General features: G+C 46.5%; 2 protein-coding genes across 2 annotated transcripts; both read right to left on the bottom strand.

Annotated features, from left to right (window-relative positions):
- Positions 1-1,260: 1,260 nt before the first annotated feature.
- LOC117877448 (corticosteroid 11-beta-dehydrogenase isozyme 1-like) lies at positions 1,261-7,367 on the bottom strand. The gene is made up of 6 exons (XM_034770572.1): positions 7,220-7,367; positions 6,099-6,229; positions 4,766-4,877; positions 4,029-4,214; positions 2,828-2,971; positions 1,261-1,863 (listed from the first exon to the last, which is right to left on the bottom strand). Exons 1-6 carry the CDS (start codon positions 7,365-7,367, stop codon positions 1,643-1,645), a joined length of 942 nt encoding a protein of 313 aa, XP_034626463.1. The 3' UTR covers positions 1,261-1,642.
- An 11,226-nt stretch (positions 7,368-18,593) lies between these two features.
- On the bottom strand, positions 18,594-25,603 carry HSD11B1 (hydroxysteroid 11-beta dehydrogenase 1). The gene is made up of 7 exons (XM_034770571.1): positions 25,229-25,603; positions 24,427-24,557; positions 23,315-23,426; positions 21,800-21,985; positions 20,685-20,828; positions 19,092-19,421; positions 18,594-18,794 (listed from the first exon to the last, which is right to left on the bottom strand). The coding sequence occupies exons 1-6, from the start codon at positions 25,314-25,316 to the stop codon at positions 19,201-19,203; spliced, it is 882 nt and encodes a 293-aa protein (XP_034626462.1). The 5' UTR covers positions 25,317-25,603; the 3' UTR covers positions 18,594-18,794; positions 19,092-19,200.
- Between the last annotated feature and the right edge of the window lie 1,191 nt (positions 25,604-26,794).

Genomic DNA, 26,794 nt, shown 5'->3' with positions numbered 1-26,794 from the left:
AAAAGAACTACCTCAGAAGAGGGATGACTTTGGACACTAAACCAGTGCATGCACGCACTCCATGCTACAGCATGGTAAAACTTCACCACTTTCATAGCATATTTTTATGATTTGCCCTTTGCATTGTTAACCAAAGCAGAATGCTTTCAGCCAGGACCTGATCCAAAGCTCATTGAAATCAATGGATGGGCTCCTAGTGACTTCAGTGAACTTTAGTTTTGGCCCCAAGAGAATAAACACAAATCCATTTCAAATGTGTGCGTTTCATTTCAACGCCCCTGATTTCCTCATGCCTCCTTGGAACCTGCTGGATTGTGTCTCACAGCTTTATTTTTTATTTATATTTTTAGATGAAACTTTTGTGAGATTTTATAATATTGCAAACCACCAAAGTAATAGACCAACCATTAGTAAACAAATAGAAAAAATATGTAAAATACACATTTCACAAAGTCTCGTTTATTCACATCCTCTGTTACTCCATTATGCATTATACATTATTAATTTTGATGATTTATGGGACTCCTGATGAGTTTCTATCCTACTGCACTTAATTTTTAACAAGCATAAATTCACTGTGCTTTGCCCAGCAGTCAGTGCCGAGAATAGTTTTATAGCTCTCATTACACTTTCCTGATGTATATTTCAATTAGAACTTCAAAATGAGGTTGCAGTCTCTTTAGGCTGTACATTCCTGGTGCTGCTACACATTTTCCACCTCCAATTTCACAGAGTTTAGGACATTTCCCCTGCCTCTGAAATGCAGCTGTTTTCAACCACAGAGGCACCTGCACTTCAGAGCTGGACGATGTGATCCCTAAACTTTAAAGGTTCTGCCCCGAGTACTGTTGAAGTGGGTTGGAACTTGAAGTCTGGCTTGATGGGAGTTCTGGGTGTTCATGGAATGCAGAATTGGCCTCTATACACATACAGTCTGTAATTCACATTAGCAAGATTGTAAGCTCGTTGGGACAGGAAGTCTTTTTATGATGTGTGTGTCCAATGCAAAAATAGGCCCCAGCCCCAACCCCTGCTTGGGCTTCTAAACATTATTGCAATGCAGATAAATATTACTAACAATAACAATTAGTGTTTAGCATGAAGGGATGCTGGGGGACCTGATGCTGACTCAGTTAGAGCACAGTGAGAGGAGAATGAGATCCTCTTAGGTTTTGCAAGGACAATTAAAAAGCAGATTTCTTACTAAGCAACTTAGTGCAGTAGAGCAAATGGGAGGTATACTACCGAAACCAGTGTGGGCTGTTTGCAGCATTGGGAGGTCTGAGAGTTGCTGTCCTGGTTCAAAGTGGGTGACACCCACACCCCGTCCCAGCAAACATGAACCCAGCCATTGCTAATGCTGTTCTATAGACAGTGGAGAATTTACTGCTTTGCGGAGGCACTCATGTTGCTCCCTCTTCTTGTCTCCAGAGAGAAAAGATAAAAACAAAGGATGGGATTTTCAGAAGAACCTGAGTGACTTCGATGTACAAATCTCATTGAAAGCCAATCGGATTTGTTGCTCCTAAGTCCCTTAGATGCTTTTAACAAAATATTTAGACTGAAAATAAAATGTCCCCATTTACCTGAAGTTCATGCCACTTGGTTTGTTTTCTAGTTAGCTTGTCACATGCAGCAGGGCCTAACTTTTTTTGACATTTTCCACATTTAAACTATTTCTTGTGAGTGAGTCCAAAAATTCTGGAGCCCAGCCTCGTATTAAGAGGGCGATTCTCACAGTGGTGTATGGATAGTAGAGTTCCCGTTTTCGCAATGCTCCACTCTTGATAATCTCCAGTGCACACTCTTCCTTTGGTGCACCTGGCTTCTGCATCACATGGGAAACGGTTTTCTCAGCAGTTTCTGGGGAGAAGGAGAAATACAAGAAAAGGAACTGCGTCATCACAAACCTGTGCAGAGCAATGAAATCTGAAGTTCAACATTTAAGGAGGTATTTGGCATTCTGAAAACGAATTACTAAATAGAGTGGGTTAAAAAAAATCAAATGTTGTGATTTCAACAAAACTTCAACTTTTTTTTTTTTTTTAAAAGGAAATTGGTGAGATGTATAACTTCTCCCCTGCTTTTTGAGTAATTATACAACTGGAAATTGTATTGTTGTTTATTTACTTTTGCTAATTTTATTACTAAGTTATTCAGGTCAAAAGAATTGGATAACATTTTCAGAAATACTCAAGTCCCATTTTCAAAGGTTACTCAGGGTCCTAAGTGCCTAAGTCCCTTTCGAAAATAGGAGTTAAGCTACTAAGTCACTAAGATGTGTTTGAAAATTGTACACCTTATCTTTTACTTGTGTTTAGCACTTACTGGTGCTGTAAAAATAAAATAATAATTTCCTGAGCAAGTCTGAGACACTCATATTTGGGCTGAATTTCTTGTGACTATAAAATCATCATTGATGCAATTTTGAGATGTACTAAAGAGGTTTGCATGAAAGTTAAGGTGATCGACTGAATTAATTAAAAACAGTTCCTTCATTTTTGTAGCTAAAGCAATGAATTTTTAGGAGATTTGGGTTCAGTATTGTAAAAACTTCTAAAGAGAATAGTGAAACTCTGTTTTAAAAGTGACAGAGTCCTGTGGCACCTTATAGACTAACAGACATATTGGAGCATAAGCTTTCATGGGTGAATACCCACTTCATCAGTCTTTTATTAAAAATGTTCATACTACCAAAAAAAAAAAAAAAAAGCTGATATGTGGACACTATTCTCCACTCTCTGGATGTAAGTAATATTTTTATGCCTGGGTACTATATGTACAAGCCCTTCTAATTAGCAAGGTCAAATAAGTGTGCTGATCCTACCAGTAGCAATGTAGCCCAAGATGCAGAGCGTGATGGAAACATTGATATTCTCGATTATTAATTCCTGTCTCAAGGAGCTGAAAAATCCATCCAGGGCAAACTTAGTTGCAGAGTAGGGAGCAACAAATGGAATTCCAATTTTACCTAGAGAGAGATGCAACAACAGTGTTTACGAGGCTAAATACTTTCAGTGAACAGAAGCAAAAACGTGTCATTCTGACTTTGTCTTATCCTTCAGCAGCTGTCACATTTCGACTCACAGGAACTAACTATCTCAGTAGGCTGAAGGAAATAAGTAAATCCACTAACACTGGGATGTGGGGGGAGAGGGGGGTTAAAAACATTCCTAACAGTTTTCCTGTAATATGTGGCACGTACAAAATATATGATGAGATGGGGTGATATAAAGGTATTATCAGCATGAGGTCTGAATGACCTCCATAACTCACTCATGAGAAATGTGACCCTTGCATAGAACACACATCCACATATATATCAGTTAATGTGTATACAACACACAACCCAGCAAACAAACCATATGTATTGTGATGGCAGATATTACCACGTGGCTCTGTTACACAGTTTTACAAGATCTTTTACTTAGTGTGCAAGTGAGTGTTTACTGTTGGGAAGACACGTAGTGGTGATGTTAGTCTTTATTGTGCCAGGTTGTGTGTAGAGGCAGCTTCAGAAAAGGGGGCGTTTGCTCCATGCCTTGGACTCACACTTAGAGTAAATTATTGAGGCAGAGTTGCTCTCTGGGAACCAGACATTGGCATTAGGCTGAGATTTCTGGAAGCAGAGACTGCCCTGTGCACTGTTTGACCATCTCATTTTAGGACTGGTGTACGTGTGTAAGTAAAACCAGTTGCACTTGGAGTACACCCAGACTGCATCACGGATTTCTCCTCCACTGGGAAGCTGATCTGCAAGATGCTAGACGTGCTGCCGCTCAGCAGCGTGGGGTCAGAAGAAGGGCGGTATATGAATCATACCGACTGTTTTTGCATTCAGTAAACAGACTTTGTCATACTGAACCCATAGTCCCCGTCAATTATGTTAGTCTTCTCAGGTGATCCTCTTCCTCTCTTTTGAGAAACAATTTCAGAAGAAGCCTCCTTTGAATCCCAGGAGGAACTAAACCAAAGGAAAGAATCAAGCATTACTGAACATAAGGGTCTCTAGCCTGGTTCACTCTCACCTGCTGTGGATGAAACCACAAGGATGCTGCCCCCACTCTCCTTCAGCATCGGTAGTGCAGAGACTGTCATGGCCACATAGCTGAGAAAGTTAATCTCCAGGAGTTTTCGTATATGTTCAACATCTCCATCGAAGTAGTTAAAGTAGGTGTAACCGATGTGATTGAGGATCAGCATGTCTAGGCCTCCTGAAAGCAAAGAGGGGGTTTTAGCTTCAGCTAGAAGAAAATGAAGAAACTGTTTAATGAACCTATGCCAGCAGCATTTGAACCCAGGACACTCTCCTTATCATGTAGACCTTTTACCATTTGAACTAACGGAGAAAACTCCCTTAACTAATAGCTATAGTAGGTTGTTATTTTCCAGAGACTAAATACACCTCGCATTGTGTTGCATCAGTGGTTTGGGTATGTAAGTGTATCTCAAAAATCAAAACCCCTTTTTGTCTATAAAATCCTGTGAAAAACGAAAAGTAAACAATGTAACCACATTATCCAGCGTATGTTGCCAGCAATGTTAATAACAATACTTATAATAAGTATGTATTTTGAAGTGACCATAGTAGGTGTCGGCAATAAACAGAATCAGTTCACTGATCCTTCATCTCTGGAGACCTACATTTATAGCCTGGGCTTCAGTGAGAAGTAAAAATAAGATTGGGGTTATTCGTCTCTTGTGCTAAAAGCACCTCTGTGAAAGGGGCAGGTGGTGATTTCCAGACAGCAAGCAGTTAACGTACCCCACAATTGTTTGGCTTCCTTCACCACGTCTTCTGCAAGTGCCATGTCTTCCATGCTGCCATTCATATAGTGAGCAGATGCTGCGCCCAGCTCTAGGCACCGTGTGACAACCTGAGACAAATGCAACATTGAGACATGGATTTCCCCACTGTTAGTACTCTTAGCGTTTCAAAGGGACACTTGGGTGGCTCAGTGGGCAGAGTGATTATGTTCTCCTACTTGGGTGAGTCCAGTCTGTGTTCACTGAGTGAGATTCAGAGCTGGTATAAATACATTGACAGCAATGGAATTAGACCATGCAGGCATTTGGTCCCATGGCTCTGCCAGCAAAAAGTACAGCAAGTACTAAACATCTGATTCTGCAAACACTGACTTGGCTGTAAATTGTCATTTTTTTTCCCCATGGAATTTTGCAAATAGTTATTTTTGCACAGCCCTTGTAATAACACACTGGAGACCCTGGCATAGTAGTCAGGTGTTAGTAGTTATGTCTGTCAACTTTTCCTGTTAATATTTATGTAAGAAAATAAGGTGTACTCTCTTCAATTTTGCTTATCTTTTAAAAATGTTAGTAACTAAAAATTCAAACGTTGATAATAGCTGCAAGTTTTTAGCACTCCTGCTTGGTAAAACCAGCTCTCTGCACTAGTTTTTTTACCAAGAAGCTATGTATAAACCATTGATCCTGCAATGCAATCCACTAATTGGTCTCCATTCAGTGGCCAGGAGCAGAGCAAATGGGTCCTTTTGCAGAATCAGGGGCTAAAACAGGCACGGAGCTTTTACATTCAACAGTGTTCAACTGGGCTAAACCGTAAGAACAAGTAACAAGAAGTGAGAAATCACCACTTTCTCAAAATCTCATAGCTCAAAAATTGCTCTGTCCAAATAGATCTCAAAACTTTCAGTAACCGTTTCTTCTGGGCAGAAGCAACACATGAGAAACTGCCTGTGGAAAAGAATTGTCCGTGTAAAAATTAGTGAGTGGAGGGGGTAGGGACATAAGAATTGCCAGGCTGGGTCAGACCAGGGTTCCATCTTGTCCAGTGAGCTGTGTCTGACGTTGGCCAGCCCCAGGTACATCAGATGAAGGTGCAAGAAACCCTGTAGTGGTCAGTGAAAAACAGGCTTTAAAATGGCAGCGGGTGGGAGTTGAAAATAGGATATTTTCCAACAAAAGTCTATAACCTTCATTATGAGACGTTATTGCATCTCTATAAACTGTGTATGAATCTGAGCATGCATATCTCTTTAATCAAATATCCACATATATATAATATACCCATCACCATAGTATCTAGGCACCACAGGAGTGTTTGGCTAGCCAGTTACTTTCTGAAGCTTGGCTTCCGTCCGTGCTGTGATCAGAACATGGGCTCCCATCCGGGCCAGGTGATAAGCCATTTGCTCTCCAATTCCAGTGCTTGCTCCAGTGATGATCACTCGCTTCCCTTTCAGCATCTCTGCAGAGTAGCACATAGCGAATGTTACATGTCCCACTAACCTCACCCACAAAAACACTTGTGCCCAAAACACTAGTGAAACCACCAATTTTTGTCCCAAACCATACAAGTCCAGCCTCAGATCAACCCAGCCTATTCCTCTTAGTCCCAAGAGAAGAACCCATCAAGGGAACAGTGGAAACTCACCCAAAAATACAGTTTTGATGCACTTCCATTTGAAATCTACTAAACCTTAGTATCTACAACTAGAGCAAACTAAAACTAAACTCCAACAACTAAACAAACTAACAACTCTAACAAACTAAAATCCGAGATCCCAAAGCTTTAAAAGTTTGGATCCAAAATTCACAACTGACCTTTGTTTCTCTAATAGGGCGAGCCCAGCCTCTAGAACCAATTCCTCAGCTCGTGTACATCAGCATCACTCCATTGACCTCAGGGGAATTATGGTGATTTACACCAGTTGAGGATCTGGCCCTGGATTCCTCTACCAGGATGATGGGTTCAGTATGAAAATCTAGATGGAGCAGAAAACAATCTCACCGTGAAGATAGTTTTTATCCAGAGCTGAATTTTGTGGCTGAGGCTCATCTTTAATTTGAAAACGAAACATTTTAGATTTCATGGTGCTAAACCTTGTGTCCGGTTATTTTTATTAGCAATAGTATCAACCGCAGTTTATAACTTTGTTGATTTCAAATCACTTCCCGTGGAAATTCCAGCAAGCCCCAAATAATCCCCTCTATTCATCTGGGAAGTTAGAATATGTCTGCACTTTTATACAATTGTGTAATTTGTCATTTTCTACCAGAGAAAGGAATACCATTTCAGGTGACATTCCTGGACATACTTCATTTCAAACGGCTACAGTCTGGAATTTGAAAGGCTCATGAAACTGCAGCATTGTCTCTGTGCAGATCCATTATTATAACTCTCAAGTGTACCCTTTTGCTGTCATGGTTTTAAAGGACATTTGCTGTAATCACTTACCTGGTTTAAAATTTTCCTTTGAATAAAAACAGAAGGCCAAGACCAATCCCACAAATGGAACAAGAATCTTTAGCAACAACCCCATCCTGCTGCAGAAAAACAAGCATAAAAGAGACAAACTCTGAAGATCTGAGCTCCACAAAAGCATATAAATATTCTGAAATGGAGGGAGCAAATGATGGGAGCTTTGAAAACAAGTTCAACTGGAAATGTATGTCACAGCCTTTGTTTACTTTTTGTCCAGGTTAACAATCGTTAATCTTTAAACAACAGCGTCATTTTGGACTTCATATTCCCTATTGCACCCTGTTCCTGCTATGGACTGCCGTCGTGTTCTCTGAGCACACTGAAGGAAAGTGTCCTATTGTTAGAAGGAACCTGCCTCTGAGAAAGGAAGGGTGGGTTTGTGAACTTCCATTCAAGGAGATCTGGGTTCAAGTACCGGCTCTAATAGATACTTTCTTGAGCAGGTCACCTAACCTGTGTGTGCATCAGTTTCCTCGTCTATACAATGGGGATGATACTGCCCTACCTCCCGGGGGTGTTTTGAGGATAAATTCATTAATGAGTGGGAAGTGCTCAAATGCTACAAGAATGAGGGCCATATAAAAATCTAGGCAGAAATTTCTAGTGATTGCAGCACAAACGTTGCAGGATTCTGCTATTTATTATTACCACTTGTATGATACCCACCATATGCTAAATGCTTTATACTTATAAAACGACATGGTCTATGCGTTGAGGAGCATATGTAGACAGACGACACACATATGCAGGGAAGGAATGCACTAAAAACCAGAGTGAATGAGCAGTCATGTTAGCCATGTTGGGGTCACTAGGCCTGCCTGAGCCAAAGTTCTTCCATGTTTAAACTCTGTCCTTCCATCTTTAACTCTAATCAACCTCAAAAGCCAAGGACAGAAATTGGAATGTGTAAACAGCCAATTATCAGTTACGACCCCCCCCCCCCCCCCATACCAGGTACCAAGCGATAATGATGAGGTTTGCATGTTTCTAGCTGGAGAAGGGGTAATAAACTAAGGGTAAACAGGACCAAATAACTGTTTAGAGGAGTGTTACTAACAAGCTAGATTTATAGCCCTAGAATGATTTAATTGCTTAAATGTATAAACGTGCTTTCGGTAGAGAGGGGAGGGGGAGTAGGGGGGGTGGTAGAGAGGGGGATAGAGGGGGGGCTTAGTTGTAAAATGTATAAGAAGAGAGAAATTGTTTTTGCTGGTGTGCTTGATTTGAGACTTGCCTGTCTCCTTGCACCACTTTGAGATCTCAAATAAACTTTGATTGTTTCTCCACCCTGGTATGTTTATTGGCGCGAAGCACACTGGGCAACGAACCCCGCTGTTGCTGTCCTCGGGCCTCTGTGCCAGCAACAGCCATGTCTTGTAGTTCCAGTGGGTGTGTAAACCCTTCCCTGGGTAAATAGGGATTGCAGGCTTCTCTGAAGGCGGCTTTCTTAAGGAGTGTTTAAAGGTGTAGAGGAGTGAGTTCTGGGGACTAGATTAGGGCCGGAGTTCTAAGGCTAGGGGAAAGAAGTAAGTGCATCAGGATTGCAGGATCAGCTACTAAACTTCTATAGAAAACTAATGGAAAGTTATTGCTACTAATTTGCTTTTGGGAGGCAAAGTGCAATGTTTTCAGTGCATTTCTATGCATACAAGTGCTGTCTGCAAACAGTGCAATTTCAGAACTCAGCTATCTGGGGAGTTGAAATAAAACAAGTCTGGGCAACGTCTCAGCTCTGCTCAGCTCCAGTGTGAAACTCAAACCTGCTCTTTTTTCACACACATGCTCTGTGTTTTCCAAACACAATCCCTTTAAAATCTCATTCCGTTTAACATCCTTTCTTTTGCAAACTGAAATAGAAAAACAATCCACATCCTAAAACAGGGGGTTCCACAGAGTCAAGCAATACACCAGGCAAACCCTGCAAAGCTGCCTCAGAGAAAAGCATCCATATATAAACTTTGGACCTTGATTGTGAGCGCCAATAAACACACCAGGGTGGAGAAGCAAACAAAGTTTATTTGAGATCTCAAAGTGGTGCAAGGAGACAGGCAAGTCTCAGATCAAGCACACCAGTATAAACAGTTTTTCTCTCTTTATACATTTTACAACTAAGCTCCCCCCTCCTTCCCCCCTCCTTCCCCCCTCCTTCCCGCATTCCCTCTCCCTTCTTCTACAAAAGCCATGTTTATACATTCAAGCAGTTAAATCATTCTAGCGGCTATAAATCTAGCTCATTAGCAACTTCTCTCTAACCGTTATCTGGTCCTGTTTCCCCTTGATTTATTATCTTCCCTTCAGCCAGAAATATACAGGTCTCATTATTACCGCTTGGTACCAGTGTGAGGGGGGTTGTAACTGATAACTGGCTGTTTACACATTGCATGCATCTAGCTTTTGAGGTTGATTAGAGTTAAACATGGAAGAACTTTGGTTCACTCAGGCCTAGTGACACCAACAAGGAGAATAATAATTAGAAAAAGGAAATAGAAAATGGAAATGTGGTGGATAGAGGGAGAGATGGAGGATGGAGGGAGCGAATAAGAAGAGATGGGCAAATTCTGTCCTGGTGTAAATAAACAAAACTCAGGCCTTATCTGCATTGGAAAGATTGCACCTGCTTAACTAAAATCAGTTTTTAAACTGATATAGTCACACTGATTCAAACTCCTGTCTGGATGCTCTGATTTCAGTTTAAGGATTTTGTCTACACTAAGGCCTGGTCTACACTAGGAGGTTATGTCGAATTTAGCAGTGTTAAATCGAATTAACCGTGCACCCGTCCACACAACGAAGCTATTTAGTTTGACATAGAGGTCTCTTTAAATCGATTTCTGTACTCCTCCCCGACGAGGGGAGTAGCGCTAAATTCGACATGGCCATGTCCAATTAGGGTAGGTGTGGATGGAATTAGACGCTAATAGCGTCCACTCTGTTGACGCTCTGGACAACAGTCCGAGCTCGGATGCTCTGACCAGCCGCACAGGAAAAGCCCCGGGAAAATTTGAATTCCTTTTCCTGTCTGGCCAGTTTGAATCTCATTTCCTGTTTGGACATCGTGGCGAGCTCAGCAGCACTGGCAACGATGCAGAGCTCTCCAGCAGAGGTGACCATGCAATCGCAGAATAGAAAGAGGGCCCCAGCATGGACTGATCGGGAAGTCTTGGATCTGATCGCTGTGTGGGGCGATGAGTCCGTGCTTTCGGAGCTGCGATTGAAAAAACGGAATGCGAAGATCTACGAGAAGATCTCCAAAGCCATGACAGACAGAGGATACAGCCGGGATGCAACGCAGTGCCGCGTGAAAATCAAGGACCTGAGATAACGCTACCAGAAGACCAAAGCGGCAAACGGACACTCTGGATCCCAGCCCCAGACATGCCATTTCTACGAGGCACTGCATTCCATTCTAGGTGCGGCCGCCACCACTACCCCGCCACTGACCGTGGACTCTGACGATGGGGTATTGTTGACGGCCGCTTCCTCAGAGATGTTCGCGGACGGGGAAGATGAGGAAGGAGATGAGGAGGATGAGGCAGTCGACAGCGCATACAACGCTGATTTCCCCGACAGCCAGGATCTCTTCATCACCCTCACAGAGATCCCTTACCAACCCTCCCAAGGCGTTAATCCTGACCCTGAATCAGGGGAAGGATCAGTTGGTATGTGTTTTAAACGTGTAAACATTTATTTTGATCAGAACAGGAATGGAATATTAACAATGGGTTTTTCATGATTACTTTGCCCTAGGCGCTCTCCTTTTTAGTCCTTGCCAGTGCAGCTACTGGAAAATTCTGTCAATATGTCCGGGGATAGAGCAGAAATCCTCCTGGGACATCTCCACGAAGCTCTCCTGGAGGTAATTTGAAAGCCTTTGCATTAGGTTCCTGGGGAGAGCGGCCTTATTGCGTCCTCCATGGTAGGAAACTTTTCCGCGCCAGGCTAGCAGCAAGTACTCCAGGATCAGTGCCTCGCACAGCATGGCTGCATACGACCCTGGTTTTTGCTGGCATTCATGCAGCATGCGGTCTTTCTCTGTGTCCGAAATCCTCATCAGAGTGATATCACTCATGGTGACCTGCTTTAAATTAGGGGAATGTTAGTATTGGGACTGATTGCTTGTTCCTTTACATAACTGTAACCGGCGGTTTACAGCCACGCGGTGGAGGCGGGACAGGGGCAGCATGCAGGGATCTTTCCCGGGGACAGCCGCGAGGGGGGTGGGACAGGGGCAGAGTTCATGCTGGCTGGATTGCCAGCAGCAGGAACTGGCCAACGCTAGGGGCATTGCTTTGAACGTGAAAGGAGGGCACTGCTATAAATTAAGCTTTCAGCAGCCAAAAGTCTACGGCTTACCATGTCTGCCTGCTACCCGAATTCCGCTGTCCTGCCCCGCTTATGTGATCTGTACTCCAAGACCCCAGGCACTGAATGGGAAGGCCGAAAATTCGACCTTGTCCTGAGTGTGCATGTGATAGGTGCTGTGCATGGTCTTGTTCACAGAGAAAGACTATGTTCACTGTTCACAAAAATGTATCTTTGTGAGGAATTCACTCCCTTTTTCCCATCCCACAGCTGCGAGTGTCTCCCGACCTACCCCGGCATCCCCTTCCCAGAGGCTGGCGCAGATTAGGCGTCGAAAGAGAAGGACACGGGACGAGATGTTCTCTGAATTTATGGGCTGCTCCCGAGCCAAGGCGGCCCAGCAGACCCAGTGGAGGGAGAACATGTCGCAATACCAGCGATCACACAGCGAACGGGAGGAGAGATGGTGGCAGGAAGACCAGCAGGCAACTCAAACACTGCTTGGACTAATGAGGGAGCAAACGGACATGCTCCGGCACCTTGTAGATGTTCTGCAGGACCGGAGGCAGGAGGACAGAGCCCCGCTGCAGTCTATACCTAACCGCCCTCCCACGCCACAAAGTCCCATCCCCCCCCCCCAAAGTCCCAAGAAGGAGGGGCGGCAGGGGCCGTGAAAACAGTCACTCCACCCCTGCAGACTGCTCAAGTACCAGACGGCTCTCATTCCCAAAGATTTGATAAGTCCTTTCCTTCCCGCCTCACCCAAGCCCCCGTCCCAGTTTCATCCCCTAACTGTCTAGTTGCTAATAAAAGACACGTTTCTGTTAATTACTGTTTCCATCATGTTCTTTTAGGGGAGAGTGTGTTTGAAGGGGGTGGAAGGGGGTTGGTAATTGGAGAGGACAGTCACCTTTACCAGGGTACAGACACGGGGGCAGGTTCAGCAGCAGGTCACACACACATTGCAGTCACTAGGCACCCTGGTCAGTCTGGGAGGTGGTTTTCATGTTCTGTGTGTGGGGGCTATGTGAGTTTGTGGCGGGGGAGGGCGGTTACAGATCTTACGCAGCGGTCCTTAGCCTGGATGACAGAGCCACGCAGCAGGGGATCTGTAACCATCCTCCCCCGCCACAAAGTCACATAGCCCCCCCCCCCCCCAGTCCCGAAAAGGAGGGGTGGCAGGCTCCGTTGAAACAACCAGTCCACCACTGCGGACCGCTCTAGGAGCAAGAGCCTGTCATTCCTCGAGTTTAGAAGTGTCCTTTCCATCACTACACCCGCTCCCCACCACAGTCTGCGTCCCAGTTTCAACCCTTTACCACGAAACCCTTAATAAAGAAAACGGTGTTAATGAATAAAGTTCCATTTATTTTATTTTTAAAGGTGTGTTGGAAGGAGGGCAACGGGGTGAAAGGGGTATGTAACTGGAGAGGATAGTCAACATTAAGTGGGTAAAGAAACGGGGGCAGGTTCAGCTTCTCTTTAAACAAACTTAATAGTCACAGGTTACCCTGCTCACTGTGGAACCTAGCTTTCAAAGCCTCCTGGATGCACAGCGAGTCCCGCTGGGCTCTTCTAATCTCCCGGCTGTCTGGCTGGGCGTAATCAGCAGCCAGGCGATGTGCCTCAACCTCCCACCCCGCCATAAACGTCTCCCCCTTGCTCTCACAGAGATTGTGGAGCACAGACAGAGCAAGCTGCAATAACAATGGGGATATTGGTTTCGCTGAGATCAGAGCGAGTCAGTAAGCTTCTCCGTCTCCCCTTGAGACGTCCAAAAGCACACTCCACCACCATTCTGCACTTGCTCAGACGATAGTTGAAGAGTTCTTTTTCACTGTCCAGGGTGCCTGTGTAGGGCTTCATGAGCCAGGGCATTAGCGGGTAGGCTGGGTCCCCGAGGATCACTATAGGCATCTCCACATCCCCAACAGTTATTTTGTGGTCCGGGAAGTAAATACCTTCCTGCAGCTGTCTAAACAGACCAGAGTTCCTGAAAACACAAGCGTCATGAACCTTGCCCGGCCATCTGACGTTGATGTTGGTAAAACGTCCCCTATGGTCCACCAGTACTTGCAGCACCATTGAAAAGTAGTTCTTTCTGTTAATGTACTGGCTGGCCTGATGGTCCAGTCCCAGGATAGGGATGTGAGTTCCATCTATAGCCCCACCGCAGTTTGGGAATCCCATTGTGGCGAAGCCATCTATGATGACCTGCACGTTTCCCAGGGTCACTACCTTTGAGAGCAGTAGCTCAACGATTGCGTTGGCTACTTGCATCACAGCAACCCCCATGGTAGATTTGCCCACACCAAAGTGGTTCGCGACTGACCGGTAGCTGTCTGGCATTGCAAGCTTCCAGAGGGCTATGGCCACGTGCTTCTGGACAGTCAGGGCTGTTCGCATCCGGGTGTCCTTGCACTTCAGGGCAGGGGACAGCAACTCACAAAGTTCCAGGAAAGTCCCCTTACGCATGCGAAAGTTTCGCAGCCACTGTGATTCATCCCAGACCTGCAGCACTATGCGGTCCCACCATGCTTGTTTCCTGGGCCCAGAATCGCCGTTCCACAGCATCAACATGACCCATTGCCACCATGATGTCCACGGCACGGGGTCCCGTGCTTTGTGAGAGGTCTGTGCCACTCTCAGACTTAATGTCCTCACCGCGCTGCCGTAGCCTCCTCGCCCAATTTTTCAGCATCTGCCTCTGAAAAAGGTGGATGATAAGGTGCGAGGTGTTGACAACGGCCATAACTGCAGCGATGATCGCAGCGGGCTCCATGCTCGCGGTGCTGTGGCATCCGCGCTGTCACTCACCAGAAAAGTGCGCGAACTGATTGCCCGCCGGCGCTTTCAGGGAGGGAGGGCGGGAGTGACGGTTGAATGATGACAGTTACCCAAAACCACCCTCGACACATTTTTTTCCCCAGCATGCATTGGGGGGCTTGACCCAGAATTCCAATGGGCAGCAGGGACTGCGGGAACTGTGGGATAGCTGCCCACAGTGCACCGCTTCTAATGTCGATGCTTGCCCCGTTAGTGTGGACTCACAAAGTCGAATTACTGTTCTTAGTGTGGATACACACGTTCGACTTTGTAATATCGGTTCCACTAATTCGATTTAAGTAAAATCAAACTACTCTCGTAGTGTAGACATACCCTAAGATTATTTACTGCTTTAACTATGCCATTATATTTATGTTGCAAAGAAAAACCTAGCATGGATGCAGTTATGCTGTATAAAAGTCCTTATTGTGGTATAGCTTATTTCAGTTTGGGAAGCAAAATAAGCTATACAGTTATAAGACAACTTATAGTGTTAAAACTGCACCCACATTAGGGTTTACACCAGTATAACTATTTCAGTAAAAAAACAAACACCCCCCCACACACACACTTCTAACCAACAGTTAAAATTCAATCACTTTTCTAGTGTTGACCAGGTTTAAGAGTGGCTTAAACCTGTTCCCAATCCACAGTTGTCTACACATAAAAATTATATTGCTTTAACCGTGGCCTTGTCTACACTAGAAAGGTTTTGCTGGCATAGCTATAGCAGCAAACCCTCCTAGAGTACATGCAGGTTATACCAGCAGAAGTGTTTCTGCCAGCATAGCTGACACCAGTTCCCAGGAGACATAAGATGTACTGGCAAAAGCACTTTTATGCTGGTATAAATGCATCTGCATTAGGGCTTATACGGGCACAGCAAAGTCAGTAAAAAAACCAACCAAACAAAAAAACCCACATCCCTTACCAATATAGCTATGCCGGTATAAATTGTAAGCATAGATCAGGCCGCTAACAATATAGTTGAAGTGGTACAATCCACAAGTGTGGATGTAGTTACACTGTACAAAGGTGCTTTATACTGGGATAGCTATTCCCATATGGGAAGGGGGGAATAACCTACACCAGAATAACTTTGTGCTGGTATAACTACTTTTCTGTAATATGTATAATCACCACCCCATCCAAAATAGTTATACTGGTACAAAACTGTGTAGACCCAGGCCCTAACTTAATTGGAGAAAAGCCACCAAAATAGGTACGTCCACACAGGGGCTCACACCAGTTCAACTATGTCTTTAAATTAACATCTTAGGCCTGCTCTACACCTAAAACTCAGATACATTGCTCAGGACTGTGAAAAATTTCACGCCCTGTGCGACATAGTTATGCTAATCTCAGCCCCAGTGTAGACCCCACTAGGTTGATGGAAGAATTCCTTTGTCAACCTAGCTACTGCCTATCAGAGAAGCGGGTTTACTACAGCAATGGAAAATCCTTTTCGTCGATGTAGAAAGTGTCTATGCCACAGTGGCACAGTTTACAGCTGTGTCGTTGTAGTGTTTGTAGTGTAGACATACCGTCAGGTTAAACTGGTGCGGCTTCCCTATGTAGATAAGGCCTCAACTGGAGTCAATGGCACTGCACCCAGGTAGTATGGGCCAAAAAGATGTAATGGAGAAAGGGGGGGGGGGAATATACACAACTCTAAGGTTAGTGAATTTTATTTTAATAATGAATTCACGTCACTACATTTCCCCTGGTACATGGTCCACAGCTCTGTGTTGTAAGGCCAGGGCTGGCTGGAAGGGTGGTGGTGGAGTTGTTGGAGATTTCTGTCTTTCATGCTTTGTTCAGTCTTGGGCATGTGTTATGAACAAATCCCATGGTGCAGAGTCCAGCCCTCTCTCCTTAAACTTCAGCTCAGATTTGGGGACAGGAGATAGTTTCACCATGACACTTTTATTAGAGTTCTTCGGAAAAAGAGGGGAACAATTTCATGAACATTTTTCATTTTTTTTGTACCTGTGGAAAAAATGTAATTTAAATTTGGAAAATTTCCATCAGCACTAATTATTTGCCACAAAAAGGGGAAACAGAAAGCCAGCGCTGCTGTCTGCTAGCAGTCACCTTTGATGGCGATAGCTTGCTCTGCCAGTCACCACAAATGCCAGCTGTTATGTAACCATAATCCAGCTCCTAAAAAGTCAGAACTGAGGTCAGAGACATTCTGGATACTTCTTTTGCTATGTATTCTGTATTATGTCGTTATATTATTCCAGATACTGTAGCTAAAGCAATGGGGTTTGCTGGAATGCTGGCTAGTTTTTGTTAGGTCTTGGCCTGCTATTTTTTAGAGATGCCAAGTTCCCATTGAGCTGCGGGCACTCAGCCCCTCTGAAAATCAGGCCACTTGGCTTTGGGTGGGGGGGGGGGCAGTCTTCTCTCTTGAGTAAACATTGATACATTTCTGGAGTAGAAATTGTCTGACTCTTCCTGGGACAGGATACTGTAGTTTTCCATGTTTACAGCCAGGCCTCCATGATCTAGAGGAACTTTGAAGGAATTGCAATCTTCATTTCAAATACAAAGTGCTGTCTATTAGCTTAAAAAAATCAAAACAAAGATTTTTAAAACAAACATTGCCAGATTTCTGCTGTGGAAATGACCTTCCCCACAGTCTGCTTGATCACAAGGGCCATTCTAATATTGTTACATTGTTAAGGCATTGCCTCTCTTCTGTGAATTTCAAATCTGCCTGCTGCAAGGATTTTATGCACCAGGAGAGGGCGGTATGGGATAAAATACAATCCTTCCCTCTCTGCAAAGATCTCTTCATAGGCAGCTGACACATACATAGACTAACAATCAACGGTGCAACAAGAGCCTAGTTCCCTTAAATAAAAATGTCTCATAAAGACCATATTGAGACAAGGTGGAGGTAAAGGCAATGGCCATTGTATTTTACTGGCGAGGTCAGTTAGTCCTTAAGTCTGTTCAAATGCAGAGAAATGCGAGCGAAGGAAGAGTAGGAAATGCAATCCCAGGGCATCGAATTCAAAAATCTTTTCAAAACATGGGTTTTCAAGGCCAGCATGACTTCACCGTGCTCCCAGCTGCAGGAGCAGGAGTGCACGCGTTTGTATCCGGTAATGACAGGAGTGGCATGCTTAGGGTTGCCAGCTTTCTACTGGCACAAAACTGAACCCCCTTATCCCACCTCTGCCCTGCCCCTCCTCCAAGGCCCCGCTCCTGCCCCACCCCTTATCCTAGGCCTTGCCCCCGCTCACTTTATTCCCCCCCCCGTCGCTCGCTTTCCCCACCCTCACTCACTCATTTTCCCCGGGCTGGCCCAGGGAGTTGGGGTGCAGGAGGGGGTGAGGGCTCCGGCTGGGGGTGCAGGCTCTGGGGTGGGGCCAGAAAGGAGGAGTCTGGGCTGAGGCAGGGGGTGGTGGTGTGTGGGGGAGGAATGAGGGGTGCGGGGGGGGGGGTTGTGAGGGCTCCAGGCTGGGGGGTGGAGCCCAGGGGTTCGGAGTATGGGTGAGGGCTCTCGGCTGGGGATGGGGTGTGGGAGGGGGTACAGGCTCTGGGCTGAGGGTGCGGGTTCTGGAGTGGGACCAGAAATGAGGGGTTCAGGATGTGGGAGGGGGCTCTGGGATGGGGCAGGGGGTTGGGCTGGGGTGTGTGTGAGGGCTTCTGCTGTGGGTGCAGACTCTGGAGTGGGGCTGGGGATGAGAGGTTTGGGGTGCAGGAGGGTGCTCCAGGCTAGGACCAAGGGGTTTGGAGGGCAGGACGGTCTCAAGACTGGGGCAAGGGGTTGGGGTGCGGGAGGGATGAGGGCTTTGGGGTGGGGCTGGCAATGAGGGGTTTGAGGTACAGGAGGGTGCTCCAGGCTGGGATCGAGGGGTTCAGAGGATGGGAGGGGATCAGGTCTGGGCCAGGGCGCAGGAGGGGGTCAGGGGTGCAGGCTGTGAGCAGCGCTTACCTCAGATAGCTCTCAGAAGCAGTGGTGTGTCCCCCCTCCAGCTCCTACGCAGAGGCGTGGCCAGGCAGCTCTGTGCGCCGCCTCATCCGCAGGCGCCGCCCCCACAGCTCTCATTGCCCGCTGTTCCTGGCCAATGGGAGCTACAGAGCTGTTGCTTGGAGCGGGGGCAGTGTGCAGAACCCCCTGGATGCCCCTACGCGTAGGAGCCGGAGGGGGGACATGCTGCTGGCTCTGGGAGCCGCGCGGAGCCACAGCAGGCAGGGAGTCTGTCTTAGCCCCGCTGCGGTGCCTACTGGACTTTTAACGGCCCGGTCAGCGGTGCTGACTGGAGCCGCCAGGGTCCCTTTTTGACGGGCGTTCCAGTTGAAAACCAGACACCTGGCAACCCTAGGCATGCTGCATTGGTTTTCAGGACTGTAAAATGCCACATGATCCCAGGGTCACACGATGAGGGATCCCAGCATTGCATTCTAAGGCCTTGGCTACACTTACCCGCTAGTTCGACAGCTGGAAATCGAACTTCTGGGTTCGACTTATCGCGTCTAGTCTGGACGCGATAAGTCGAACCCGGAAGTGCTCGCCGTCGACTGCGGTACTCCAGCTCGCCGAGAGGAGTACCGCGGAGTCGACGGGGGAGCCTGCCTGCCGCGTGTGGACCAAGGTAAGTTCGAACTAATTCGAACTAAGGTACTTCGAACTTCAGCTACGTTATTCACGTAGCTGAAGTTGCGTACCTTAGTTCGAATTAGGGGGGTAGTGTAGACCTGGCCTTAGTGAGAAGGAGCCTGGGCTAGGGAGCTCCACAGCACACCAGGCCTTGATTAAGGTAACCCCAGAGACAGGTATGAGCGGAAAGGCACTGGAGAACTCAGACTGATTAATTTTTCTTTAGGTTCTCCACGTTGTAGCTTCTTCTGATCAGATAATCCAGGAGTTCTGGAGCCCAGTCCCGGATCAAGAGGGGGATTTTGGTAGCTGCGTATTTGTAGTAAATTTCCCGTTGGCGGAGGGCTCCCCCCTTGATGATTTCCAGCGCACACTCCTCCTTCGGTGCAGGGGACACCAGAACCACATCAGAAGCTGCTTTCATGGCACTTTCTAGCATAGTAGAACAAAAGGAGCTTTGGTTAGATTTGCAGTGCTCTCCACTAGTGAGCCCTGCACCTTCGGGGCCAGCTGAACCCAGCTTGGATTTGCTTATTGTAATTGTTGTTTTTAAGCCATTTAACATCAATTGAGCCTTGCGTGGCTTAGTGAGCCTGGGAGAAAACCAGCATAACCCCTCTCTTATTGTTCTGTATCGTGGTAACACTAGAGGCCCCAGTCAAGACTAGACAAGAGCCCCGATTGTGCTAGGCCCTGTACAGAGGCAGAGGTCGATGCAATCCCTGCCCCCAAGAGCTTATGATTTAATCAGATGAGCCACATAAGGGTTGGGGAGAGGGAGTCAGCTCACGTTCAATGATTTTGATAGGCATACTAGAGCCTGTAAAAACAAGACAAAACAGAATTGGAAATTTCAACAGAGGAAGAGAATTTTGCAAAATGTTGTAAGTTCCCCGCCCCTCCCCCCCGCTTCCCCCATTTTCCAAGCAACTCTCATGCAGACACTTTCACTTTTTATATATTCACGTTGTAATTACATCAGTACATAAATATAGAGCCACATCTTCAGCTGGTGTAAATTGGTGTCATGCCATTCACTTCAGTGGACCTATGTCAGTTTATACCAGCTGAGGATCTGGCCCGCAGACTCACCCTAACTGCACGTCAGGCTGGCTAGCCATTATTCATTGACTGATTTCTTTGAAATGATGAGTCAGAAACGGGTCTGAGGGTATGTCTACACTATGGAGCTTATCCCATCATAGTTATGTCACTGGAGCTGTGCCGGCATAGCCCCCTAGTGTAGACGTAGTAGAGCAACAGAATGAGTTTTGCTACCGCTGTTGCTCCTCTTACGACATTAGCTACGTCTATGGAAGCACTCTTCAGCTGACAGAGCTGCAGCTACGCTGCTGGCTTTGTCAGCATAATTATGCAAGGCAAGGTGTGGTTTTTTTCGCTGATTGACATAGTTATGCTGGTATAAAATTTCAGTGTAGGCCAGGCTTTGGAGGAGGGTGGGGGTAGTGTCCTTCCAGATCAGTCCAGAGAGGACATTCCGTGTATTCGGGGTGGCATGAAAGAAGACAAGAATGTTTGTGGGGAGTTGACAGGTAGCATTGGTGGAGCAGAGGCAAGAGAGGAGGAGGAATGGGGGGGGAGAGTTGTGAAGCAACTTGAAAGTTAGGATAAAAGGCTTGAATTTGGAGGGTGACTAGTTCCTAATCAGCAAGGTTCACATGGCACTGATCTTACCTGTATCAACGAAACCGAGTATACAGAGCGTGATGGAAACATCAACCTTCTGAATGATTAATTCCTGCCGCAAGGAGCTGAAAAACCCATCTAGGGCAAACTTCGTTGCAGAGTAGGGAGCAGTAAATGGAAACCCAACTTTACCTAGACACAGAGCAGCAATGTTGACACAGTTAAGTTCTGTTGCAGTGCTGCAGAAAGCTTTATTTGATTCTGCACCAGATGGAACATTCTTTCCAAGTGCGTTGAGTGCCGGTGAAGTGTCACGCCGACTGCCCCAGAGACGCAGGCTGGGGGGTTCAGAGGACACAAAGGTAAATAGGCACTCAAATCCTATTGCTTTTAACTCTCTTAAGGTCCTTTGAATGGCCCAGACCAAATGTCCTGTTCATGCACAGAGCGAGCGGCTTCCCACCTTCAATGCTCTCAACTGATGTGCTCAGACCTGACCTGGAGAGATCACCTACAACGTGGAGTCAGTCTCAGTGGCCGTTTGGGTCCTTGGCTCCTCAGCTGAGCTCACCAGCAAGGGGTTGACTAAGACGGCAGATTTACAATAGGGAAACCTGTCACCTAAGATGCTTCATGTAAGCCAGCGAACCATCAGCTAGGTCAGCTGGCTATTGAATTTGATCCACAGAAACAAAATGACCCTGTCTAGTCAGTCAAATAGCCAAGACAAAGAGAAAACCACATATTTCCAGTCTGTTCTGGTCAGACTGTAATGCCAATATTTGAAGAGCTTGAGCTGTGCTCCTCCAATGAGCCCCTTTGGTTATAATCAAGGAGCATGCCAAGGTGTTCAGCTTCTATTGGCAAACAGCTAGGGGGAGCAAAACCCAAGGGAATCATAGAATATCAGGGTTGGAAGGGACGTCAGGAGGTCATCTAGTCCAACCCCCTGCTCAAAGCAGGACCAATCCCCAGACAGATTTTTACCCCAATTCCCTAAATGGCCCCCTCAAGGATTGAACTCACAACTCTGGGTTTAGCAGGCCATATTTTGTTTTGAAGGTGCTGAGTACTTGCCTCTCCCATTGACATCCCTTGGATTTTTGGGTGCCCATCACTTCTGAAAATCAGCCCCAAGGTCTCTGCCCCCGTTCACGGCTCACCTGCCATGGATGAAACCACCACGATGCTGCCCCCGCTGTCTTTCAGCCTGGGCAGCGCCGAAACCGTCATGGCCACGTAGCTGAGAAAGTTAATCTTCAGAAGCTTCTGCACGTGACCCACGTCTCCGTCGAAATAGTTGAAGTATGAGTTGCCAACGTGGTTGAGGATCAGCATGTCTAGGCCTCCTGAAAGCCAAGGGGAGAGCTAGGGATGCTTTAGTTTAGGGGGGAAGAGAGCGAAGGAAGTGCAGAGCACACCGCTTGTGTACGCTACATATCTTTTCCTATAGTCACTATGAATCTCTGCAGGAATGTATTCCTTGGAATGAAATGCCTCTATTATTCTTATTATTCTTAATAATAAGGGAGGCTTTTGGGTCACTGCACGGGCCTTTCATCTCTGCAGAGCTGGGACAAAATCCAGATTCTGCTTGCCAGTATGTGTGACTGGCGTGCACTCACCAAGTCCCAGTCTTCAGATTACACACCTCTACCCCGATGTAACGCGACCTGATATAACATGAATTTGGATATAACGTGGTAAAGCAGCGCGGGGGGGGGTGGTTGCACACTTTGGTGGATCAAAGCATGCTCGATATAACACGGTTTCATCTATGATGCGGTAAGATTTTTTGGCTCCCGAGGACAGTGTTATATCGGGGTAGAGGCGTATGACAAAAACACTTTGTTGTGATTTGTACTTTCAGCTCATTCAGGGTGGAGCAGGTGGGGGGACACATGCAGGTCTTTCTTGACCTGCATGTGGGCCCACAGGTGCAGCATCAGGATGTGTGGCAAGAGAGAGCAGACAGGTGTGCCTTTGCACAGCTTTGTGCAGTGACCTATAATTGGCATAGCAGGGTTGCTACAGCTTAAAGAGGATGGAAGGCCTAGGAATGTAATGATGGAGAACCAGGAGCAGAGTGTTACAGAGGTGTAGGACTGCGATCAAGAGTGCCCTTGAGATCAAGCCTGAGCGGCGGAGCTGTGCGTGGGTCCAGGTTTTGAACAGCATGGGGGTCCAGCAGGGCAGGATTGCAGTCCACTAGCAGGACAAAGGCTGACACAGCAGATGATGCTTCTAATCAGGGCAGAGTTGCATTGGCAGAGCTGGGGTGGGTGCATGCACAGAGCCTGTCTGTACTATGGTGGGCTCTCTTCAATCTTATTTGGATCTCAGATTCACAAGTGGCCAGTTAATACATTTAATAATAATTGTAACTATAACTCGATATAGATACTAAATGTATGGATTGGTCACTTGTGAATGTGAGATACAAATAGGAATATAATCCTTCATTCTTCTCATTACACACACACACACACACACAAATGTAATGTGAGAAGGACGAAGGACATTTCCACATCCCTCTGATTTTTCCTGCCCTTTCTTGTTTTGTTTTTTTTTAATGTGGCAGACAGTAATGTGGCTAAGGAGTGATGCTACATCTCTCTGCATTTTATCACTTGTTAAAGGTCGGATGGCGATTTCCAGACGGTGAGCTGCTAACGTACCCAGCAGTAGCTCAGCCTCCTTCACCACATGCTCGGCAAAGGCCTCATCCTCCATGCTGCCGCTCACATACTGCGCGGAGGCTGCACCCAGCTCCAGACACCGTGTGATGACCTGGAACACGTGAACGGAATGTTGTAGAACAGGGGTTCTCAGACTTTTGTACTGGTGACCCCTTTCACACAGCAAGCCTTTGAGTGCCACCCCACTTATACATTAAAAACACTTTTTTAATATATTTAACACCATTATTAATGCTGGTGGCCAAGCGGGGTTTGGGAAGGAGGCTGACAGCTCGTGACCCCCCATGTAATAACCTCGCAACCCCTGTTGTAGAAACACATTTCCCATTGATGACCCTCTGAGAACCTCAGTGTGTTACATCCATGGTCGGATAGACATGGCTCTGTGGGTAGAATGAGTGCATTCTGCCTGCCAAGTCTGGTTTCCCTTCGTTTAACCCTTTGACCTCACTCTTGTCCCTGTTCTTTTATTAGTTGTCCCCCATAATTTTTTGGTCTCCAGGTCCTGTGGACCCCCCCCCCCTTAGGCTGGGGGGATCCTTTAGCAGTGGGCGGGCAAAGCCTGGATCCCAATAGGATTACTATGTTGAACCCACTGGCTCTGGCTTTAAACAGTGGGCACTAAAGGATCTGAGAATGGGATTGGAGCCTCCTGGGATTTCAAAGTCTGTGTACCATGGAAATCTGAAGCAACCTGGCTATTTACCAGTATAATCTGCTCTGCAGTGGAAGTCTGTGCCTGCAGGATGAGTGGGGGGCGTGTGTATATTACTGCAATGCAGTGAGAGGGTATGCTTGTGTGCTAGTGCACATGAGATTGTGTGTACATAAGCAGGTGTGAGCACGGATACCAGCACATGTATAAAAAGAAGAGTTCATGCGTGTGCATGACCATGAGCATGGATATGTATATGTGTTTGCACACTCACAAGCGTGTGTGTGTGTATTTGTGCATGTGTGAGAATCAGCATGCGAGTGTACCAATGCGCATGTCATGTCATTGCAATGGTGAGTATGCATGCGTGTTTGTACATCTATGTGTGTGACATAAGACTGACTTTCATGTGTGTGTGTGTGTGCTCGGTACGTACTTTCTGAAGCTTGGCTTCCGTCCGTGCTGTGATCAGAATATGGGCTCCCATCCGCGCCAGGTGATAAGCCATTTGCTCTCCAATTCCAGTGCTTGCTCCAGTGACAATCACTCGCTTCCCTTTCAGCATCTCTGGAAAGCAAGGCACAGGGATGTTAATTTACCAGGATACCAGAGAAAGATTTCCCCCCCTCTCCGTGCCCCGCAGGGGTCAAGAAACCAAAGTGAACAACAAGCCAATCCAACCTGCCCAAACCAGCATGCCCACCCTGCACCAGGCAAACTCTCTGCCTTGTCCCAAGAAAACTGCAGTAAGAAGAATAGTTAAAATTCCTAATGTGAATAAAGCAATATTAATAGGGACATGGCCAGATTGTTTTAAAAAAACATCATGTTGCAAATCAGGATATGAATTTTTTTCCCGATAATTAAAATTTCCAGCCATTTTCAAAAAAGATATTTTCAAAGTTATTAAAGATTTTTTTTAAAAAATTATTTGTAAAATAGCCTTTTTCTAGCTCTTTTTTTTACAAACATAAATCATGTGAAACTGAATGTTAAAAGCCCTCCCTGTAAATCCGAATCATAAAACTCCTACTTCACCTGTTTCCTAAGAAAATATTTCTCTGTGTTACTTGCTTGACGTAGTTTGAAAGCTCCGCAAAGCAGAGTGTTCTATTATCTGCAGTGTTCCAAATGCCCAGACATGTTTCATTTCAGGCTCTGTACACATCCTGTGTAAAACAGTCAAACGTGGCTTTTTCTGTTTAATTTTTAAAATACATTCGCTTTTAATAACTTACCAGGTTTAAAATCCTCCCTTGCTGAATAAAAACAGAAGGCCAAAACCAATCCTACAAAGGGAATGAAAATCTTTCTCAACAGACCCATCCCACTGCAGAATCAGGAAATAATAAAGCATGAAAGAAGAAGGAAAAAAACAACAACTCCTCTGCAGATCTGCTCCAGACAGAAGCGCCAATGCCTAACCTTTAAAAACCTGTTAGTGCAACGACTGCAGCTCCCCAAAGGTTCAACCTTTGGAAAAATCACAGTGGTGGGATTGATGGGTCCATCAAAACCTTTAATTTGCTCCTCTTCAGAGTTAATAAATCTCAGCCTAAGTGACAGCTTCGCTTTGGTTCTGGCCAGCTTATTTAATATTTCCTGCCCCTACGTGAACGTACAGTATTTTGCACAACATCCTGGAAGGGGTGTGCCTTTGGTGGAAAGTATCAAATTTCACTGTAGGGAGCATCGGAGACTGCCTACTGACGGTGGGAGAAAGTTGCGTTGTATTATCGTTTGTCTGCTAAGCACTGACACTGCACTCAGGCGCTATTGCCAACCAGGGCCGGCTCCAGGCACCAGCGTAGCAAGCCGGTGCCTGGGGCAGCCAATGAAGAGGAGGGCGGCACGTCCGGCGGCAATTCGGCAGCGGGGCCATCACTCCCTCTGGGAGCGAAGGACCTGCTGCCGATGGCGATCACGGCTTTTTGTATGGGTGCTTGGGGCGGCAAAAACGCTAGAGCCGGCCCTGTTGCCAACATATAAAAGGACACAGACCCTGCCCCAAGGAGCTTACAATTGTATTGCAGTTCAGGCACAAGGAAAGCAATTCAGGCCCATGAAAGCCACCAGTTGGGGGGGTATTGGTTCAGCGTTGCAGTGCTCTGGACTGGGTATTGCACACTTTGGTTGTGTCCACATTGCAGCTGGGGCGTGAGCCTCCCAGCCTGTGTAGACGGACTCGTTCGAGCCGGGCTCGAGCTAGTGTGCTAAAAATAGCTGTGTTGACGCTGCAGCACTGGCAGAGATCCGGCTCTGACCCAAGGGGTCGGGTGGGCTTGAGAGCCTGAGCTGCCATTTGAGCCATCACAGCCACACTGCTCTTCTTGGCATGCTAGCTCAAGCCGTGCCAGCGCATGTCTGTCTTCCAGCCCTGGGAAGCTCACCCCTAGCTGCAGTATAGACAGACCCTTTGGGGCCTTGATTCAGCAAATGGTTGCCATTGTGGCTGCTGAGATGGAGGCCCCAGGTTGTTCAGAAGATGCTTTCCCAATTTAGCTCGTTGTATCCTATTGTCTAATTGACTGCCACTAATTGGCTCTCTCACCAGAGGAGCCAGGGTTTCAGAGTCAGGACTGAACTCCCGGCTAGATGTGGTCCCTCCAGTTCAGGCTGGAGGCCGGGAAACTTGCCGTGATGCTGTGAACGCTGTACCCTGTTGTGTGGGTAAACGCAGGTCTTTGCTCTCCACGCAGGGCCGGCTCCAGGCACCAGCCAACCAAGCACGTGCTTGGGGTGGCACCTGGTAAGGGGTGGCCAATCTTGGGGTGGCGGGGGGCGGCATGGCGCTCGGCGGGGGG

Source organism: Trachemys scripta, chromosome 4 (assembly GCF_013100865.1).
Source record: "Trachemys scripta elegans isolate TJP31775 chromosome 4, CAS_Tse_1.0, whole genome shotgun sequence".
Lineage (NCBI taxonomy): Eukaryota > Metazoa > Chordata > Testudines > Emydidae > Trachemys > Trachemys scripta.
The sequence above is the reverse complement of the archived record's forward strand: the minus strand, read 5'-3'. Positions and strand labels throughout refer to the sequence as shown.

Coding starts and splice junctions, on each gene's coding strand:
- LOC117877448 (XM_034770572.1), bottom strand. CDS start 7,367: ATGCTTTTGTGGAGCTCAGATCTTCAGAGTTTGTCTCTTTTATGCTTG. Junction 4,878..6,098: donor CGGAAGCCAAGCTTCAGAAA/GTAACTGGCTAG, acceptor CATTTGTCTCAG/GTTGTCACACGGTGCCTAGA. Junction 2,972..4,028: donor TGTGGTTTCATCCACAGCAG/GTGAGAGTGAAC, acceptor ATCTCTCTCTAG/GTAAAATTGGAATTCCATTT.
- HSD11B1 (XM_034770571.1), bottom strand. CDS start 25,316: ATGGGTCTGTTGAGAAAGATTTTCATTCCCTTTGTAGGATTGGTTTTG. Junction 24,558..25,228: donor AAGGGAGGATTTTAAACCTG/GTAAGTTATTAA, acceptor CTTGCTTTCCAG/AGATGCTGAAAGGGAAGCGA. Junction 21,986..23,314: donor GGAGGCTGAGCTACTGCTGG/GTACGTTAGCAG, acceptor CTTGGCTTTCAG/GAGGCCTAGACATGCTGATC.